The sequence below is a fragment of the Aythya fuligula genome, chromosome 3, assembly GCF_009819795.1.
Source record: "Aythya fuligula isolate bAytFul2 chromosome 3, bAytFul2.pri, whole genome shotgun sequence".
Lineage (NCBI taxonomy): Eukaryota > Metazoa > Chordata > Aves > Anseriformes > Anatidae > Aythya > Aythya fuligula.
The window spans coordinates 92,854,462-92,876,632 of record NC_045561.1 but is presented as its reverse complement, the minus strand read 5'-3'; the positions used below and the strand labels follow the sequence as shown (position 1 = coordinate 92,876,632).

The following is a 22,171-nucleotide window of genomic DNA, read 5'->3' as shown; positions in this document are numbered from 1 at the left end:
CTGATAATCCATCGTATTGAAAACTTCTCTTGTAGCTACTCTGAAAATAAATTATTCCTTATTTCATACTCATAGTTTTCTAGCCATTTGTTTTTGTTCTGGATATTAATTTTCCCAAGCAGCAGTCTCGGCAATGGTACTCCATTTCATAAAACCCCTTTATGATTTCAAATATACTAAGTTACCTTTAAACAAGTCTCCCATACAAAGCTAGTTCAACATCCCTGATCTTTATAACAGATATTTTAGAACAGAAGATTCATCCTTGGCTGCGTTCTTGGACTGATCCTTCACTTACTCATCCAGCCAACACTGTACATACTACTAGCATTGGTTCTTTGTGATTTGAACACACTTAGTGTGTTCCACCCCTCTGAAACCCTGTCCTTGTACTTGAATTTGTATCAAAATTTTTTTACATTAACCTTCATAACTCTTCCAGACATCTAGATTGACAGATTAACCCACTGCCCTCCATTGCTTCTCTGGATAACTCTTAATAAAGTAAAATCATTAAAAAACACTTGTTTGACTATAAGGTAAATATACTATTGTTCACATTAAAAAAAAAAAAAAAAGAAAAAAAGAAAGAAACTCAGGACATTGCTAAACCTTGTCCTTACATTTATTATGTTCCTATATTTGGTTTCATGAAATGCATTCCAATATTCTCCTAATCTCCAAATCAGCAAGTATGCAAGCAGGTGTATAATCTTATGTATGTAATAAGCAAGAAGTAGGACACAAATATGCACATTTATGAGTTCTTTTCTGGATTTCAGTAGTTGTGTGATATCTCAAACAATTATTATACAGAACAAGTTTACCCAAAAGTCTTAAGTCTTTTTTTTTTCCCAAAAAAATCCATATTTCTGCCTATTACAGAAAAATAAATCTTTTTACATACTGAGGACATGTCATCATGCCTCTGTTCAGTCTTGTGTTTCAGACTAAGTAAATATAGTTCCTCACAACCTGTCCTTGATTTTCCAAGAAAACTTATCTTCTTAATGCATTACTACAGATGCAAACTTCTTGCCATCATGAAGATGTGGCGTAGCTCAGCCACATGGAGTTTCACAACCTCATGCCCACAAACACCAGGGAGAGCCACACGTGTCTACAAGAAGGCAGGGTTATGAGCTGTCTCCTTGTCTCCTAAGCACTGTGCTGGCCCACAGAGATGGTGAGGAGTTAATCTGCAGCTACTGGAGCTTCCTAGGCATGAGCAAATTCAGCCCAGCAGAGGAGACGGACCCTGTAAGAAGCGTGGCGGGGTGAAGGCCGTGCTTCCTATTGCCAATATGACACCAGGCCTGAGCCACAGAAATCTGCAGCCACAGCTTTACAGAAACAGGGTAAAACCGCAAGGATGAAGTGACAGAGCTTGAGTCCTCACTTGAGGATGCAGCACAGAAAGGTGTCCAGACCCATCTCTTGATGGAAAGGACAGCGGGTCCTTGCTCACTTGTATGGCCCCTGCAGCAGCCATGACAGCAGCCACGACGGAGGCCGCGGCTCTCGCGAGTGCCAGGTTTGGCTGCAGTCACAGCTGTTACTGATGACAACACCCAAGCAAACTATATCCCAGATCCTTTCATTCGAGCTTTCTGATAGTAACCTGCTAGTGAGACTACATGTGGGAGAACGCCAAAAACTTCAGGTACACCATGCACACAGCATCCCCTGGTTCTGCTTGCTTTCAAAGATCAGTCGTCCAGCCCAAGGTTGGATAGATGATAGTTCAATAATTTGCCTCACCGCCTTGACAAGGAGTGAATTACTCTGTGAGGTCTGTAATTCCCCGTTCTTTTCTTCCATTTGGGAGAGAGGTATTGTGCTTGCTATACTCTGGACTCCTACGAGTCCCCAGTCTTTTGTGAATTCTTAAATAAAGTGATAAAATGCCTTCAATTAGTTTCTAACTGTTGGGTGAATAAAACTGTGCAACTAGAAAGCACATAACTTCCCTAAATATTCTTTAAACTGACCTTTCCTTATCTTAATTCTACTCAAATCTTATTAAAATGTGTTTCATCAAGTCAATATTATGCAGCCTAAAGAGGATGGAGTACTTCAGCCTTCTTTACACCATTCAATAATGCATTTCATTTTTCTCCTTCGATAATGCATCTGTATTTCCCCTTTCTTCTTCATATTCTGGCATAATTACAGAACTCTTCTCTCGTGGACTTGTCACTCTCTTACCATAGCTCATTTTGGACCTTTGCTTGTCTGACTGTATCCCATCATGCTTTACTAACTCTTTTATACAAATCTTTAGTCCTATTACCTTTATTTCCATTTTTTTGTATGGCTCCTTTTCATTCGACGCATCTCTTACAGCAGCAATATATTCTATACCGTGCCTCCTATCTGCGTTCCCCTCTGCAGCCTGCCTTTGTGTCTTCAACACAAGCGCGTTCAGTGACTGCCAGAGCTCCTGCATTCCTTCCTCTCTTAGATTACCTCCCCAGGAGACCCTACCTAGTGGTTTCCCGAGTTTGCTGAGTTTGGCTGCTTAGAAGCTTGCTGTCGTTTTTTTTTCTTCTCACTTCTCTGTTTTCTTTGAAAGGTGAGCCTGCGGTTTTGCAATCACTTGCTGTTAAGTGACATTCCCCTTTTATATTTTGAAGCAGTGCTTCCCCACCAGTGGAGATCTAACTAACCAGCAGTTTTGCTAGCAACTTTCTTAACCTGCTAAAACAAGCATTATTTCCAGCATGCTCTGACAGGCTGAAGGTCTGTCTTTGGGTGGCACTTATCCCACAACACCAGGGATAAGGGTAGCCCTTCTCATTCCTGCAACAGGCCAGCAAAGAGCACACAGTGAGCCCCGACCTGTCGGGCACACCTAGATGAGGATGAGCTGAGTTGTGCCACAGAAATAACTCTTTTTTGCATAGGCCACAAAGGGCATGCAGACAACCAGTTTAAATGCAGACCTCTATACCTGTTTTTTCTGTCGGTTATGAGGATAAATGATTGTCACAAAGTCCTGTGCTTTGAATGCTAGATGGTGACCAAAAAACTATTGTTGACCTCCTTGTTCCCATTCAACACCTCAAATCAACAGCAGCCACGACCACCTTTCATTTCATTTTATCTTTGGCCGGAGATGTGCGTCTGTTTCACAGTGCGAGCAATCTTCTTCAACCTCCATCCTTCCAGTTTGCCCTCTCCCTTCCAGCCTTGGACCACATGCCATCAAATATACCTCATCATGGATGAATTGTTTAAAGTATTGAAATATATTGTTAATAGCACGTATCAAATCCAACCAATAAATCCGGCTTTCACAGCTTAAAACTACATGGATGCATTAACTCAGACCAAAGGCAATATGCTCTACACCTGCCTAAAGCAGGTAAGAGATAAGGTTGGCAGACTGAACAATATTCTGATTAAAATCCAGATGCTGTATCTCAGTAGGTAGATGAGGATTTTAAACATTACATTACTACTACCTTTAAATCTCACTGTTCAAAGCACCAAAAACATCTCTAACAGACAATACGTGCTTCTTTACAGGAAAACACTTGTTTACTCAGATGTATTCCCACGTCCCCATGCAGGCACACACCTGTATTACCTCAGATCAAGCCTGGCATCCCAAAGTATATAAAATATTGTTGCAGAACAAAATACTTTGGCATGTTTATGACTGAATGTTTGCGGTTGCTTACTGTCTGGAGTCCAGCTAAAGGGACAAACACTACTCCCACAGGAGTCAATGGCACAGTTACATTGGCCCCATGGGGGCAAGATCAAGCCAGAGTATTTCTAACTTGGTATATAAATGATTATTAAATGTGGACACATCAAAAGTATATAGATAAAATATAATTCTATGCATAATTTAACAATTAATTAAAAAGCCAACATTTAATTGCAAATGGTAGAATTTTATCTCTTCTGATCTCTAAGGATAAATAATTAAATATTGAATAAAATCTGTGCTGAGAGCTAATTGCAAACAATGAACCCACAAAAAGAGAATGAATTAATATATTAGTCTATTATAGGAAACATTGGTTCTAGTGTTTCTATTCCACCATAGAGTAATCTCACAGTAGACTTAATTCTCCCTGTTTTCATCCTTTCTCATATAAGAACCTACATAAAACAATTTTAAAAAACAATAAAAAGGATCACAAAAACGTACACTCAGCTGTTCCAAAAGTGCTGCATGCCATAAAAATATCAATGCACTTAAGCTATATTTCATGCATATTTAATTTACTGTTTTCAATTATTCTCTTTCCTACTCCCAATTAGTCATCAAGTCTGCATGCATTAAAGAGGATCAAATAAACTTGAAGTCTGTGGCACAGTTTTTATTGACTTGATTTATTTATTTGCTAGCAGAGATATTCTGTGATGCGGTTTATCATCAGCCTCTAAAACGTTCACATTTTGTCACTGCCTCATCATCCTCAACAACCCCTGGTTACCTTCCTCCCTCGTCTAAACTTCTAATAAACACCTAAAAAGTCCTGAGTTTGCTTGCTGATCTGCTTTGCAAACACCTATAGATTACACTAAGCAGATCACAGATGCTGTGTGGCTTACTTTTGAGAGGAAGATTTTTGAAAAATTTGTATACACCGTGTGATATGAGTAAATTATAATCATACATACTTCCAGAGATAATAATGAAATCAAGTATTTCTTTACAACATTAAATGCTGAATACTTCTGCTTCAGAAAGATGTTTGAGTATAGTCCTGAACATGAAATGGTCAAAAATTTTTAGGAGAAAAAATGAAAGAGTCTGTCTACCTAGACACAAATAGGTCCTGCTGAACACTGAAAAAAATGGAATAGAGGAGGAAATCCTCATACCTCAGCCACACCCAAAGACTAAGGCAGTGAGCGCAGCAAGCTGCATGCTGTGTTTGAAGTGGGGCTGTACAGTTTACAACAGCTGTCAGAAATAGCCAGGAGGAACACGCAGAAGATTCATTTGTATGCGCTTGCACAGCAAGCAATCTTCTTACTATTTTTATTAACACAGAAAAAAAAAAAAAAAAGGATTTTTCAAAGTATATTTCAGATATGAAAGGCAGTAAAGGTCTTAAAAAAAAAAAAAAAAAAGCACAGTTAGACTAACACCAAGGATTTAACACCTTAAAACAAATAAAAATGTAGACCTAAAGAGAGTTCATTCCTAAAAGAAGAGGTGGGGAATGTTAAATAACAGATTAACTGCATGGCTAAGAAGAAGATATCGTAGAGTAGTGCTATCTCTAACGATAAGCACTAGTGTCAGTGAAGTGCCAGCTTTCAGCAAGGGAATGACTGCATCGTACCAGAATGGTTTCTCCGCCATTAAATGCATACCTGAACGTTTCATGAAGGTATTGATGCAAGATGCCATTTGCAAACCATGAGCTGTCTGAAGGACTCACAGGAATCAATAGCGCTGAGTTTCTATTATGAATTATGCATTTAGTCTTTGCACAACAAAAAGCACTTCTTTCTACACTGTACTACCAATGTATCACTGCAACACAGCATGCAATTTTGAACACAGAGCTTTAAAACAGTAGGTTTAAAAGCATTTTGTCCAGCTACTTCTAAAAGCCTTCTTGCCCATAATACCTTTGCAAGTGACTTTTGGGGCAACTAATGAATGTGCAGGGATGCTGCCCACTGCTCCTATTGCCAGCACGCTTCTTCCTAGGTCCCACTGGTTGAGGGTCCCAAGGCAATCCATGCTGCTGGGGGCAGCAGGTGGCGGTGCCCTCTGCAGCGCCATGGGCAGGACAGGCTCCCTCTCAAGGCAGCTGCTCAAGGCACCCCAGGGTCCCATACTGCTGCTGGAAGGTCAGTTAAGAGGTGCTCTACAAACTTTCCTTCAACGCAGAAGGGAACCACTTTTGCCCAGGGAAGTGGCAGCATCACCATCCCTGGGGCTGTTGAAGGAAAGGTTGGACCTGGCACTTTGGGACTTGGTTTAGTGGGTGGCATTGGTGGTAGGTGGTGGTTGGACCAGGTGATCTTGGAGGTTTCTTCCAACCTTAATGATTCTGTGATTCTATGACAAGAGAAAAATCATTTTCCCTTTCCACCTTTCCCTAGATGTCCATTACATACCTCTATTTCCCATCGGAGCACTGATCTAACCCATCTCTGCTCACCTTGCCATTAATCCCATTTTTCTGTACATGATAATTTCTGATAAAGAAACTAAGTACTTCAAAACATCTTGTTTAACCTGCCAAGACTAAGCTGTGGTGCTACAAAAATATTTTTCAAATTGATTTGAAAAACTAATTGAACGACAAAGACAAATTTGTCTGCTTTTACTCATTTTTCATCATCATCTTATTTCTTTTCCCTCTTTTATCTCATTTCTACTTATATTTCACACATTTCTCATTCCTTCCCCAGGCTTCAGGGGATTCAAAGGCATTTAAAGAAAAATTTCTGTGCTTTAAGGGAAATCAGATTTCATTTCAGACTCTTTAACCATGTGTGAATGATACACCACAATGAAAATCTTTTTCTTTCATTAATTTAGCCAATTTTGTTATGTCAGGTGCTACTTACTGCTATAGCAAGCACTAGAATTTAACATACTATTTTGACAGCAGAGAAGTGAAACGCTAGAAGCAGAGGCACATTGTGAGAAGTTAAAAGATGAGATCCCCATTGCCACCCTACACTGGAATGTGAGTTCCTCTCTGGAAGCTCGTACCACAGCAGCAGGTAAGGCCAGTATCTCAGCTATCCATCAGACATTAAACAGTAGCCTCCATGAGTGCAATACTCTTACCATCCCAACGAAAAAGTATTAAAAATTATAAAGAAAATATCAGCATTAAAAAAAAAAAGTGGTGGCAGTCCATGTGATCATGAACTGTGGTATACAAAGAACAGCTGAATTTTCTAAATAACGATTACTTATCTATCTCTAAAGCTACGTATCTAGAGATTGTTTGCAGGAAATATTTCTGCAATGACTGTGGCTCTAGTTTAGCAAAGTACACAAACACATGCTTAACTGGTCAGCTGAACTGCCAAGGGATTAATCTCACACGCTGCGGCTCAGTCTGCGTTTCTGTGCTTTGAATCCAGTGCAACTACAGATGGACAGCAGAGGGCAGAAGGGTAAATATTTCTCAGCCATGTTGTTGTTTGTGGTTACTCAGCAAGTCCCTTAAAAGCAGAATTTAATTAGAAGAAGGATGGTAGGCTTCCATGCCATCCGCCCAACAAGTGATGGTACCCCATAAAAGCATCATGCTGTTGACCTAGAAAAAACTCTTTTGAATATACTGCTATAGAGGAATAAAAGTCCGGTACTTTCCCAAGGACATTAGGTTGCAAGAGAATAGAAGATTAATTACAATGGGCAAGGAAAGAACTGAAGCAGGGAAAAAGTAAAAAGAGGCAAGAGGAAGAAAGAAAAAGGGGAAAAACAGAAAAGAAAAACAAAAAGGAAACGGGAGAGAGAAAAGGAAGCAGGGGAGATAAAACGAACGTACATAGGATGGAAAAAAAATGAAGTGCAGTCCATCCCCATGTCTGTAGTAGGGGTTCTGTCCACACACATATTAAGGTCAAGCTTTCCACAGTCTCTCCTAATTTCTGTGATCATCTTTAACCTTTCCACAGTCTCTCCTAACTTCTGTGACCATTTTTATCCTTCCCATTTCTTGTTGAACCATAGTACAGTGACAGATAAAGCACACTGACCTAAAGTGCTTAGGTTACCTACAGATAAGGTGATCCAAGACACACAGAGGGGTCTCTTCTCACTATAACCCAAATTCAATGTAATGTATAGACCAGGAGAGCTTTAGTGACTGCCCAAAGTGCGTTCATTTATGGTGCTACTTTCCCTGCATTCCATCCATTATCATGTATTTTCTAAATATGCCCTTGTGTCTTAAGAGAGAGCATCTGAAGGATTCATTTAATTTCTGTGCAAGTCATGGTCCTAGAAATAATGCTGTAAGAACAGAAAATTGACAACTGTATCATCAACTGCTTTCAGACTGAGAATTTCCCAAAGATAAAGTTGAGTTGCTACATAAATTCCCAGCTAATGGAAGAACCAGTGTCAATTATCGATTTTTTTTGTCAAAAAGTGCTAAACCACTATCCATCATTTTGGCAGTTTAACATCTTTATCGGTGAGATGGACAGCAGGATTGAGTGCGCCCTCAGCAAGGTTGCCGATGACACCAAGCTGTGTGGTGCATTACACACGCTGGAAGGAAGGGATGCCATCCAGAGGGACCTGGACAGGCTGGAGAGGTGGGCCCTTGTGAACTTCACGAGGTTCAACAAGGCCAAGTGCAAGGTCCTGCATCTGGGCCGGGGCAATCCCAAGCACAAACACAGGCTGTGTGGAGAAAGGATTGAGAGCAGCCCTGAGGAGAAGGACTTGGGGGTCTTAATTGATGAGAAGCTCGACATGAGCCAGCAGTGTGAGCTTGCAGCCCAGGAAACCAAACGTATTCCAGACTGCATCAAAAGAAGTGTGGCCAGCAGGGTGAGGGAGGGGATTGTCTCCCTCTACTGGGCTCTTGTGAGACCCCACCTGGAGTCCTGTGTTCAGCTCTGAGGCCCCCAGCACAAGAAGGACATGGGATGTATTAGAATGAGTCCAGAGGATGATCGAAGGGCTGGAGAACCTCTCCTATGACGACAGGCTGAGGGAGTTGGGGTTGTTCAGCCTGGAGAAGAGAAGGCTCCATGGAAACCTTATAATGGCCTTCTTGTACCTAAAGAGGGCCTACAGGAAAGCTGGAGAATGACTCTTTGTCAGGGAGGGAAGTGATAGGAGAAGGAGTCATGGATTTAAATTTAAAAAGGGTAGATTTAGATTAGATATTACGAAATCATTTACTTTAAGGGTGGGTGGTGAGGCCCTGGCACAGGCTGCCCAGAGAAGCTGTGGATGCCCCATCCCTGGAGGTGTTCAAGGCCAGGCTGGGTGGGGCTTTGGGCAACCTGGTCTGGTGGGAGGTGTCCCTGCCCATGGCAGGGGGTGTGGAAATGGATCTTTAAAGTCCTTTCCAACCCAAACCATTCTGTGATTCTATGAAATTGTATTTGTGTAAGTTAACAATCCTTTACTTGAATTCTAAAGTGAGCAATCTGAGATGAATATCAAGGCCAGCAATACACATACACACATGTATATATTTACCTCTAAAATCACACCAAAAACTATTTGAAGATGAAGGCCTAATGCCACTGACCTTGTCAAGCAAGTCAAAAGGATTTAGTCTGAACTCCTCACCCGATTGCCTTACAGGTTTAGAGTCTAAATCCTTTCTAAGCTACTCCCAAGAGGCAAAATGTATGTCAACGATGACTGTGCATGTTTTAAAATTGTTGAAAATAATGGTATGTATAAACGTAATTTTTGGTACACTGCTCATCTGTTAAAACAGGCATTGTTTTAAACTGGTATTAAAGGATTGTTCTCCAAAAAAGCTTCCAATGGGGTTTTTCACATCCCACAGAAAATCAAACCTGCATCTTTAAAAGGTATCTTTAATAGAGAAAATAGCCCCTACAAACACAGTCACAATTATCTTCAGTTATAAGGAGAAATGCATGATGGTTAATTTGGAAAATGTATTTTGCTGCCAGACTAATGATAATCTTCCTCTGTTTTGTTTTGTTTTTGTTTTTGTTTTTTTCTCTTTAAATCTAATTTGCCTGAAGTACTGTACAACAGATAAATTTCTTACGCTGTAAATCTGGAGTAAAATCCAGAGAACTCCCAGAAGGGGACAGAGCAGGTCGGCAGCCTCTTTGTCTCTTCTCATTAGCAGGCAGACTTGCACAAGAGCATGGGACCACTTGGGTATCCCAGGACCAGGACAAGGAGGTGTCTAAATAAATGAGGTACTGGGAGCAGCTGTTTCTACACAGCACAATTCCTTTGGGTCTAGGAAACCCGTAAAGGAAAACCTATTGGTATGAGCAGTATTTAGTGCCATTCTGAGGCTCCGGACTCACCCTTCTCACAGAGAGGTTATGCAGAGCAGCTGCTCGGAGGCTGATGTCAGGAGCTATCCTGATGGCTCAGTCATGGCAGCAAGAACTGAAACTGCACTTAGCAAGAGAAAGTTCTCTTTCTATTGCTAAGAAAAATGGGGAGCAACTTAATGTCTGGGCTCTGTTAGCCCACAGAGTCATGCCATTTCCAAGAGGTACCCTGATTTCAAATGTTTAAAAGATGCAAAATTAGAATTCTGCATCCTCTCAAGATTTAAGGAACCATAAAAGTTGATTTAAAACATCCCTGAAGAAATTGTGGTATGCTTCAGCATCCAATATTTATCAAGTAGCTATAAGCGCAGCCACAAGAAACAAAGAGATAATTAAGCCACCCCCCCCTTAAAAAATGCATTTTTCTCTAAATATGAACACAAGCAAATCTTTCCAACAGTGTCTGAACATTATACTCATTAATTAAATCTCAACTCTGACAGCTTGCAGATACGTTTTTATTTAATGGGACTTCTACGTGAATTCAACCTCTGAAAAGAAATCAAAGCCAGTTATGTTAAGTAATTATACAATCTGTTTCTCCAGAGAAATGTCTGGGCTCGACAGTTGGCACTGAACAGCAGATTAAATTTAGAACTGAAGGACCATGTAGTGAAGGTGAACTCGCAGCCTTTAGTTCTGTGTTGACTAAAAGCTGTACATGTTGTTAAACTGATGTGCTCTGTCCCTGAAACCAAGTTCACTACTTATTCGAAAGAAAGATGTTGAAAAAGGACTTCCATCCCTAGACGGTCTCTGTTTCTAATCCATGAGCAACACACTGATGTCACTGGCTGATCTAGAGTTATCCTTCTCAAGGTCACTTCCCTCGCCTCAACACAGTGCTTAAAAATTATTTTAATCTTTTTTTTTTTTCTTCTTTTTTTTTTTTTAATTTGCCTTAGCTGTGTTGCTACAGCCATGGCAGTCTAATGCTAGAAAAAAAAGCCAAACATTGTAGAAAGAAATAAGTGTCCCTTAAACTTTGTCCCATTTTAACTTCAAGTGCAAGTATTCAAACAGATCACTCAGGGTTATCAGACAGCAGTATTTCAACTCCCCCATGACTCCTCGAAGACAGAAACCTTGAGATTTACATCTTGCTAGTTTGACTTCCTTACTATATGCAATGCAACTGCATACCAAAATCAAACCTTTTGTAAAATGCATTATCACTGCTGCAATAATCAATCATCCAGACATCACAGAAATATCAACTGACCTTCATGAGATGTTGATTTATCCATTTTGTGAAGGTCTTCTTCTGTACTTTGTCCCGTTCATCTGGAAGTAAAAAGGAAAAAGAAAAGGGTTTTCAACAGCTCTACAAATGATGCTGAAGATTTTTTTATAACAGCTTTAAAAAATAGCATTCTAATAAGGTTTAAAAAGAGAATAGCTTGTAAAAGCTCTGAAATATCTAATTAAAATAATAGCATACAAATGTTTTTGGCGGGACAGCACAGAATGTTATTGAGCAGAAGTTCCAAGTGAACACCTCCAAGGCTACAGCCCTGCTGTTGGAATAGGAGCACTATTAACAGAAATACAACTTCCTAAGAAAAGTTGACCATTCATAAAATGAACTAAAAAGATGAAAGCGCGCTTTTAAGAGCTACAAATACCACTTCCAACCTCTATAAATGATTCCAGCTTCTGTTAAATGATCACAGTATTTACCAATAGAAAATCCCTCCCTGTATGAAAGCTGGCTTTCTGGTCACTGTGCTTTTTGACTGGAATATCACCTTTGTTCTGACATGCTTTATAGTCAGAGAAAACACCTTGTTTCTTTTAAACCTCTACAATATAAACAGCTCTGAGGCCCAGCTACCGCCGACAGCTTGCTCCGTGGTGTGGCAGCTAGCATCAGTGATTGCCCACAACATGCCAAGCAGAAGTAACAGGAGCAGCAGGGTAAGGAAGCATCCCACCACGGATGGGATGTATGCACACGTACTGTACACAGCCATGCTAAAGAGACAGTGATGATCCCCCAGCCCAAAAGCCTGGCGTGGTCATTAGGTGGTACAACTGCTACGGAGCCACCCGGTCCCAGTGCTCCCCAGAGCAGGAGCTGCTGTGCATTAGGACCGGGACCATCTGTGCAAGCCTAAAATAGCCAGATCCCTTAAGACCCCCTACAACAAAACTGCAGCTGTTTCATTGACTTGGGCTATTTGTAGCGCGGCTGAGGAGGAGCAAGGAGCTCAGGTAGCCAAACAAGACCCTTTTGTCAGCTGCAGCCATCACTAGAAGACTGAATCACATCCTGGATTTTACATTAAAATATTGTTTTCGTATTGGTCAAAGGTAACAGAAGTAAAATTGGTAGCTAAAAAATTATGGGAGGTGCACATCCATGGACATTCAAGTCACTGGTGTGGTATTGAAGCCTTTCCAAGTGGCCTGCGATCACACACTGGGCCATGAAGAGCATTGCTTGCTGCTCCTCACACTCGTGAGGAAGGAGTTCTCAGGAACTAACACAAAAACGAGGCAAGCAAAAGCCTGTGAAGCTTCCTACAAGCTTGTACACATCTTTCCATGTGAGATCCACAGATGATTTTTGGGGCCTTTTTTTTTTTTTTTTTTTTTAATCCTTTTATAACACCTCTAATTCCTGCATTCACTGTGGTGATGAGTCCTGCAGTTAGTCTGTGCAGTGTACTCATACATTTGGCTCTGTACAGAGCAGGAACTGTTCCCAAAACACCTTTTCCATACCACTCATGATCTCTAAGTTTCTGGCATATTCTGTTTCCCTCTTCACAGCTCCACGCAGACCTATACCAGTCAATGACCCAAAAAGAGAATTAGGAGACCACCTAAGAGCAAATACACAGTGTGTGAGGGAAAAATCTGACAGAGTAAAAAACCTTTTTGCTATGTAGACATTTTCCTATAGCCTTCATCCAGGAAGGCAGCATTTCCAACACCAGTAATTTCTCTGAGGAAGGTAGAAGCCCTGGCTTGGCAGATGTAGAGAGCAGAAAAACAGAGAAATGAAAGATCCAGCACCAATTTCCCTTAGAGCTGTGCCATTACGGGTAGCTGTTGTAAAAGGAACCCAACTTTTCTGAACTTCAGGTACCAGCCCACGAGCATACAACGTGCCTTTTTTCCTAAGGTAACCTTCAGCTGGTTTTGACTAACCACCACAAACGTTTACAGCTGGGAAAATGTTACTGGGACAACAGGAAAAAAAAAAATAATCCCCCAAATTCCCTTCCATGTATCTTGTTAGAACATGTAGTGACTATTAATTTCAACCCTACCTTCAATTAAAATGCCAATAGAAGTAAAAAGTGATGCTTGCTCCCCATACTCCTTTTATATATGAATATCAATTACTCTTTTCTACGCTTGTAGAGAAATCGTATAGCTATGACATATACAAATGTGTAACAAGGAAGAAAACTGCCGCCTGTAATGCCGAGAAAAACACCAGACTAAAAAACACTTGTGGTTTTTAATCAAAAAACAAACAGACAAGAAAACGCCAGTTAGGATGAAGGCGCAGTGCGACAGTATTTCATGTGCTTGACCTCCAGGTAGAGCACAGCGAAGCCAAGTGAAGGAACCAGCAGACAGGCAGCCTACAGCCACGGCAAGGCACAGCTAAGAAGCAAAAGCCATTCAAAGCCCCTGGTGAGAAGTTTTCCCCACGGAGAGCCCTGCTAGCTAGCAGACGTAGCTCTAATGCCCTTCCACTGCAAAGCAAACCTGCTGCCGCGCCACTGACCCATGCAGCACATGAGCTCCACCAGCTTTGCGCTCCGGTCCTTTTCATCTTTAGCGAACGGTCGCATTCTTCCCTTCAAAACCTCACAGTTCCCTTCCAGGGAAAAGCAAGCCGAGCCCAGGGCTTCTCCTAGCTGTCAGAAAGTAGGAACTCCCCTTTTAAAAAAAAAAAAAACACGAGCAAACAGCCCATCGGCTGTTACAGCACGGAAAACCGGCGAACCCTCTGGATTTAACTCGCTATAGGCATTAAATGAAGCATGTATGCTTGTTTGTTCTGAACTTTGGGTGCAGTAAGGCACATTTGAGTACAAACGTTGAGCTTTTCGAACCAGGAAGTCTGTTTTGCCTCTGTCAACAGCGAGTGGCAAGGCCAGCACGTCATCACAAAATGCGCGGCGGCGGTGCCGCCCCAGCCGAGGCAGGGTGCAGGTGAGGTGGCTGGAGAAAGACAGCACGTCTCGGATCATCTGATCCATAGATCATAATACGAAGCCCTCAGTGGTTAAGTAATTGACTGGAGCTTCTATGCTTTACCTGTTATTGCAGACATGTATCAGACATACAAATTAAGTCTCCTGTATTTTATATACCTCTGAAACTATCCCAACAAAACATCCACTGCCTTCATAGGCTGACACCTACTTTACGGATCTATACCACAGCGCAGGTCCAGGTTTGCACTTCTGTGGGTAAAAAGCAGTTGTCAGAACTAAGGCATCTCATTGCATGTTCCCAGACAACGCCCTTGGATATAACCCTTGGATATGACAACGCCCTTGGCTTAACCCTTAGGTAGCTCTGTGTGAAGCCAGGAGTTGACGATCCTCACCGTCCCCTCCAACTGGGGTTACGCTATGCCTGTGATCGATCCAGATGACAAATTCAGGGGCCAGATCCTTCCGACACTGATGCCCCCTTCACAAATCCTCCCTGTCTGCATGGACTGCTGCACCTGCGCATTACAGCAGCTTCTCAGGACAGTTTTCCTACTGGAATTACGCCAAAGTCAACACCTGACATTGACCACCCTTGCGATGCCTTCCTGGAGAGCAGCAGCCAAGCATTCCTCCGTGCCGAAATGCAACCCAAAACCATCTTTATCTCTCTAAATCCCCGGTTTTCTAGATGTGCTGCAAATTTCTGTACTTCTTTCCTCTTTCCAGTGGTGACAATATCAAAGTTGGGAGTTTCTCCACTACTGACAGACTTGAAAAACATTATCTCCTTTGCTTAGGCAGCTTTTTGCATTGATAAGTTAAGTTTGCTTCTCTGCTGACATTTTGTTTGCCTACATGAATGGCCAGATATGCAACAGGTTTGTCTACATTTATCCAGGCATTTACAAAAGCCCTGACATGAGTTATTTCTTACTTATGTATTAACACACTTTTTTTTTTGCACATATTGCTTCTATTTGTAGGACTTACTTACATTAAAACTCAAGAAAAACTGTGTTGAAAGAACACTGAACATTACTAAGGTTGCAAAATGAAGTACTCAAAAGTAGAGTGAAAACTGGAATTAAAACTGGCTGTGAAACCTTAATAAAACCCTCTTGGGAATATGCACTATAACATTTAATTAAATGACCACTTACTTTTCACTAGACTACCGTCTAGTACACAGAAGGGATGCTATTCATTTAAGGAGCAGTTATTCAATAATGTATTTCACGTCATTGTTGCATACAGAGCACCAAACCTTTTCACTGTTCACTTTTCAAGCTGGGAAGACAAAATTCACTTTGTTATAGGCTTTCTTCTGGTATTCCTAAGTATACTGATTGAATACATAGCATGGAATAATTTCTTGCCCAAAATTTCTAGGAAAGGAGGGGGATATTATTCCCATTTTGTAGAGAAAAGAAAAGAAAGAGATATAAAAAGCTGAGTATTGAGACACTGAAAATATAATTTTCCAGAGAAGTCTTCTGTTCAGAGGTTAGTTCTCCTCAAGTTCTGTTGCTCAGCACGTCCACAAACTAGACCCTGCTATCTCAAATATTGCACTCAGAGCATAATTAATGAATCACCTCTTGAGAAGACATCTGCTTTATGATACTCCCCCAGGATTAGAGAGCTACAGAAGACACAAATCCAGCTCTCCAGGCAGTGTTGAAATGCTGTACCTACGAGGCGTTCCTCTCTGCTCCTGCAAACTCAGTGTTACCTTCTCACATGCCTCCCAAGGCCTGTACCAATTAGTCATGCTCCCTCAGGAATTAAGAGCCAGAGGGCACCCAACAAACCTATCAGAGTCTGGAGCAGTCTCCAGAAGGTAAAAGTCTCAATTCAAGCATGTCGAGTTTGGATAGTTAGAAACAAAAGATTTTTTATAGGGAAGTGCTGAATAACCTTTCGAACATGCAATCTACCAGCTTTCATATCGTTCGTGGGTATTCTTAATTATAGCAGGTTTTTAAAGCACACACATAATCCGTAGGCTGTGTGTATCGACTTGGACTATCTGAAATAGTAATTCTGCAAAACCGACCCCTGTTAGAAAAACTGGGATTATCTTTGATCCTGTACAGCATCCTGAACTAGATAAATTTAGAAATTAATGAATTAGAGCTACAATATATAATACAGTAAAGTGTATGACTACGTACCTAATGCTATGAATTGTGTTATTGCATGAAATTTTCATCAAGACATGCAGCATATAAAATCCTACCATACTTTGACAATGATTTCCAATGATTAAAATATATATCCCTTCTGCTACAAAAAATACCAAGACTGAATTAGCATTCACGTCTTGAATAGCTAACAAACTGGCAGCTATGGTGAAGTCTTGCTACATTGCTAACAAGTTTCTGAAGCAGTATTAGGGGTCTTGTATGGGGATCTCTGCATATCCAGCCTGAGACCAGAAGCACTGAGTGTGGAGGTGTCACAGTTTCAGGACCTATTGTAATGGGGGCGACATCTACTTATATGGAAAGGACTATTGGAAATCAGGGAACTCCCACATTATTTTGAACAGTTTTTGTCTTTGAAAAAACAGACCTCTGCAAAATACTTAACTATTTAGTCACTCAGAACTGGAGCGGTAATAAAAATTCAGTGTTTGTCCTGACAGAGTAGCTCCTCGCCTAAAGGATCCCCAAGAAGTTCTTGGTATTTACCCAGGATTTGGGGAGAGGGTAGATATGACAGTTTGCTCAGAGTAATCAGCTCAGTTGGTGACCCAGCCTCCTATGAGTTGTTTGCTTCCTTCACAAAGTGTATTTCACTTCACATAGTGTTTCAATTTCTGTATTTCAAAAGAACTACTTCATGAATTTTAATACAGAACAGTGCTGTTCTAAAATCAGCTCATCCCGAAGTGCAGGAGATGTTTGTCAAGCCTTAGAAGTAACATTTCATATTTAATCACCTTGATATTTTTTTCTTTTTTAACAGCTCCCCGTTGGGTGTATAAAATCAGCACTTACAACACTCCTTGGTTACGTCTCTGCTGGTGTTCCCGTAGCAGGACAGCTTGGGGACCAGCACTGGCTGTTTGCAGGAGTTTGCCTTGGCGACAGCATCACGTTACTGCTTTTTTTAGAAAGACTGAATGGAGGCCTTGTCAGCCAAATACAAAATACGAGGATAAATGCGGACAGACTGGTAAGGTACGGAGTTTAGATACTACAGAGGAAGCCAGAGAGTAAGGGCATGGAGCAAGGGAGAGACACAGTAAGCATGTGAGAAAAAGAAATTTCAAAACTACATTTCATGAGTCAAGGCAATGAAACTTGGATAGGAGAGTTCAAGACAGACATAAGGATGGGGTTTCACTCTGTTGGAAGAACAGTCAAAACAAATCAAGTGGCTGTAGGTCAGACAAAGATTCTTACACAAAAGATATATCCTACAATTTAAGAAATACAAGCAGAACTGAATCTGCTAGACATTCATAAGGCACAAACTGCAGAAATGCATAGCCTACTTGAGACTCACTTCTTAAAAATGATGAAAATCTACAACCCTCTTTTAAAGGCTCATTTCATTCAGACAAAGTAACCTCATTTCTCTCTCCCACTTACTGCTCGCTGCCATCACTTCCTCCTCCGTGACAAGTTTACATTCCAACTCGCCTGGCTCGCAGATGCGAAGTTTCAGCTACTGAAGTGTCCCACACATGCACAAAGGTGCTTGAATAGTGCTGCCATTGCTTATAAACAAATGAAACTTTACAGAGGGAAGGACAAGGCACAAGGTGCTTCTGTCTCACTGTGTTACTTCCAGATGGCTAAAATCTGGAACCGACGTAATGGCACACAGAAAGTGAGGTTATGCAAAAAAATACCTATCAAATATCAAATATTTATGTTTAAACCCTAAGAGAAAAGCCTGCGTTATGTGCTTGTGTTTCCATTGCTGTTCTTCTCTAGCAGCCCCAAGCCACCTGAAGAAGGGAAAGGAACCACTGGCTCTTTCTCCTCCTTTTCCAAAGCATCCACTGCCAGCTGCTGCCAGCGAAGGGCGCAGGAGGATGAAATCCTGGGCTGCCCCAGTGGGACTCACCATCAACCGCTCCCCACACAGAGAGATGCACTTGGCAATTGTCATCATCTGACCTGGGGGGTTTTGTGCATTTTTTTCCCCTCCAGAAAATGTCTCCCACTCAGCTACCACCCACTCTGCCAAGGTGTGCACCCATGCAGCAGGATTCTTGCAAAAGTGGCTTCTCCTCCGCACTTTCCTGTCAGGCAAGGCAGTAACGAGGCTCGTTTTGTATGCCACGTCAGATCATCCATGCACGTAGTTATGGAAGTGATTCCAATTAACTTCTATCCTGAGGTTTTCATTGTTAATTTAAGTAGCAATAAAATACGAACCTCAACTTAGATCTTATCCTAAAGCTTCTGGTTGCTCCGATTACTGCGTTAAGAATTTATGCATCTCTCCACTTCAGTTTCTTCTCCTTGGAAAATCAATCAATGTTCTTACACCATAAGGGCAAAGGTCACATATATAAATTGGTCTGATTACAAGGATGGATCAGAATAAAAGTTTTGCCTGATTATTCTAAAACCTGATGCTCTACTTCATGCTCCGCTTCTACTAAACTGCACGGTCACTGCACTCAGGAGCTGAAGATGAGCTAGGAATTGTGTGTTGTTCCTGGAGTTACAGCCAAACAAAACCAAACCCTGACCTCACTGAAGCTAACAGTTAACCTTTCCTGAAATAAAAGCCCCCGTTGACTTCTACATGATTAGTGTTCAGCCTTCACAACATAAAAGCAATCATGTTTAGGATCTATGACATATTCTTCAAAATGAATATTTTTGTTCCTCTACCTTTCAAGAAAAACCATTATTTCAAATTAAATTTGTCAAATAATTTTTCTGGATATGCATTTAGCTATAAAAACGCATATGCTCTCTGAAAAGATGTTCTTTATGAAAAAATGAGGCATGTAATTTGCAGACAGAAAGTGAACTCAATTTGCTGACAGACATAAATGCACCAAAGCCCGGGAAGTGCTCAAATACTATAAAAGTTGCAAGAAAAACCATATGAGAAAGCCTGAAGACTGAAAATAAACTGGAGAGCTTCAGTATTTGATTTTGCATTACACTCAGTCATCCCTTAAGAGGGATTCCCAATGAAGTTATGTTGATTGCAACAGCTGCAAATAGCATCCAAAGATACCAGCCTTTCATCTGCGCTCTGCTTAATGCATGTTTGCTCACTGAACTCCAGTGACCCACTTCAGCAGCTTCCCAGCCTTACAAGTGAAGCAATGAAACGTTAATACAGATTAATTGCTGGAGAGAAGACTAACACACATAGTACAGAAGTTCAAATGTTGGGGTTTGGAACAACGATACCAGTCCTTGGAACTCTGCAATTCCTCGTAACTCAATACCAGTACAATGTGCTTTATTAGTATGTCTGTTTATTAAAATTGACAGAACAGACCACAAAGTTGGAAATTAATACCTTGGATATAGCAATATATAGAATATATAATATATATATACTATATATAGCAATATACTGCCAATGAAATTAAAGGACTTGTAAAAAATGAAATAAAAAAGTCTTTAGTCACATGGAAGCTGTTGTAATTTGCTTTGTCATCGGCTCTTGTGTGGGCTCTGAAAGACACAGCCCTCTGTCTGGGAGGTAGGTTGCTCCCCTGCTATAAAATGAAATTTAACACTTGGACATTTACATCCCCACGGCCATCTGTTAATGATTAGATGGGCTTATCAGGACTCAAACAGAGAGTCAACAGCAAAACCGTAACTCCAGTTGCACCTTCCCCTCCAGCTGTACACACACGGGCTGTTCAGGTATTGTTTCTCCCACAAAAGACCCAATTCCATATGCAAACAAATAAGCACGGTCTGCCTGAATCCAGGCAAGACAAAGCTCCAGCACAGCTCCATGAAAGGAAGCAGGGCTGGAAGGGAGCCTGGGGAGCCCAGGCTGCTCAGGGCACACCTGCCTCCCGGCCACGTGTTGAAAACACTTGGGGCACCCTTAAATGGGCTACTCTGGGTAACCACAGGCAAATGGCAATGCCTGGGAGCACCACTGCACACCCTGGGCCAAGGACACGTTTGTCAGCTCAGGAAGATGTGAGCTGCTGTGGCTAAACTCTTACCAGCCTCCAAACTCCCAAATGCATCAGATTGTGCATGACAGCACACGTTTCGACGTGTTTAACTGTGCTGTCAACGTTCATAATCCAGATTGATAGAGATTAAGAAACAGATTTGCTGAAACAGAAAGGCATAAGGCATAAAATAGAATATTCTTCTCTGTTATCACTATAGTGCGATAGAAACAAACTAAGACTTTTGGATGATTTTGGAGGGCTGAGTTTAATCCTCCTTGCAGATGGAGGAGCAATAGTCAAACTCCCACTGACTTGGCAGAGCTATCTATGACCATCTCGACAAGCAAAATAAAAACCGCATGCAGACAAAAACGCACACACAAAATTCTTGAAACGATGGCTCATCATTTGGGCTTGTGATATCCTGTAATGCACAGTCCCCCAACCCTACAAACTCAGGAGAATGTGAAATCACAACAGACCACATATGAACGCTTCGTGTCCTGAAAATATTCAAAAATTTGTTAATTGCACACCCATCTGGCTCAAAAAGAAACTGCACTCACAAAAATCTCAAATGAACCTGTTTTCTGCCACTGCTTCCCATTTATCCTTGAAGCAGAATAAAGAATTCACCTGGTCTGCCCCTGATCCATGCAGGGATAACTGAATGCGTAAAGATGTGCGCATGTGCCTGGGTTCACCGTCCTACATGGAAAATGCTACGTTGAACCTCAACGAGTGGAATGCAAACTGCTTCTGATATGAACTACAGGTATGTAAATTAAGAATAATCACACCTGCATGGAAGAAATACTGTCCTTTGAGTGTGTGCAGCCATCAAAGTGAAAAGGAACCCCAAGGAATCACTTGGTAATTTTATGGTAGTCAGTAGCTAAGTTGGGTCTCATCATTGACACCTGAAATAAACTCAAAAAAAATGTTATTCTGGTGTCTTCTAATCCCAGCAATGCCTGGTATAAAGGGGTCAGAATCACAAACAAAATCCAGGTCCCAGCACCTGAAAGTTTACAGCTGAAGTATAGAGCAAGAAATCAGCAATGGGTACGAACAGCCCACAGAAGAAATACAAGAAAGTAATGAAATAACAGCAGTAGCTTGTAAGCCTGGTCCATTCAAGGGGGGAAAAAAGCCAATAAAGCACACTGCTTTCTTATTCAGTAGCTAATTTGGTTCTTACTGTTCTCCTTTGTCTGCAATCCCCATGCACTCCTACTTACATTATATAAATTCTCATCCAACTACACACCACACACGCTGTCAAGCCTTGCACCAGCAATGAATTCAGAGTATCTTCTCTACTATTCCAAGTAGTATTTCTCTTTTTATTCAATTTCCAGCTTAAAAACCAGAAAACATGTGGAGGAGAAAACTAAACTAGCAGTTGACCCACATAACCAAGATCCTCTTGAAACTTAAACGTTAGTGTATTTACCCATTGCAAACACTTGCTTTGTGCAGCCCTCTCCCCCAAGCCCTGTAGTGAGACAGATGCTGAATTTTAATTCAAAGAGCACAGCAAAGGAGAACTCTGCGGATGGCAGTGAGCATCGCTGAAAAATTGACAAAAATACCATTTTCCAATTTGCTTCAGTTTTGGGTATTACTTGATTCCTGACTTTTATAGGAAAAAAAAAAAAAAAAAAAACATGTCACAACACCACATCCAGCTGTCAGGACACACAAAAGCTGTACACAGCCCAAAGAACATCTCAGTAGATGTCACGCTGCCCTGCGAGCCGGATCATAGCACTTCTGGGCTTCTGGCTCTATCACTTTTTTATATCACCACCTCAACAGGAATTTAAATTCATTT

General features: G+C 41.2%; 1 protein-coding gene across 13 annotated transcripts in view; it reads right to left on the bottom strand.

Moving 5' to 3' along the window:
- DST (dystonin) overlaps positions 1–22,171 on the bottom strand; it is a 295,457-nt gene that overhangs the window by 192,714 nt on the left and 80,572 nt on the right. For all 13 annotated transcript variants that reach the window (XM_032183966.1, XM_032183952.1, XM_032183954.1 and 10 more), the window contains one exon: positions 11,243–11,304. In XM_032183966.1, coding sequence (XP_032039857.1) covers positions 11,243–11,304 — 62 coding nt within the window. The remainder of the gene's footprint in view (positions 1–11,242; positions 11,305–22,171) is intronic.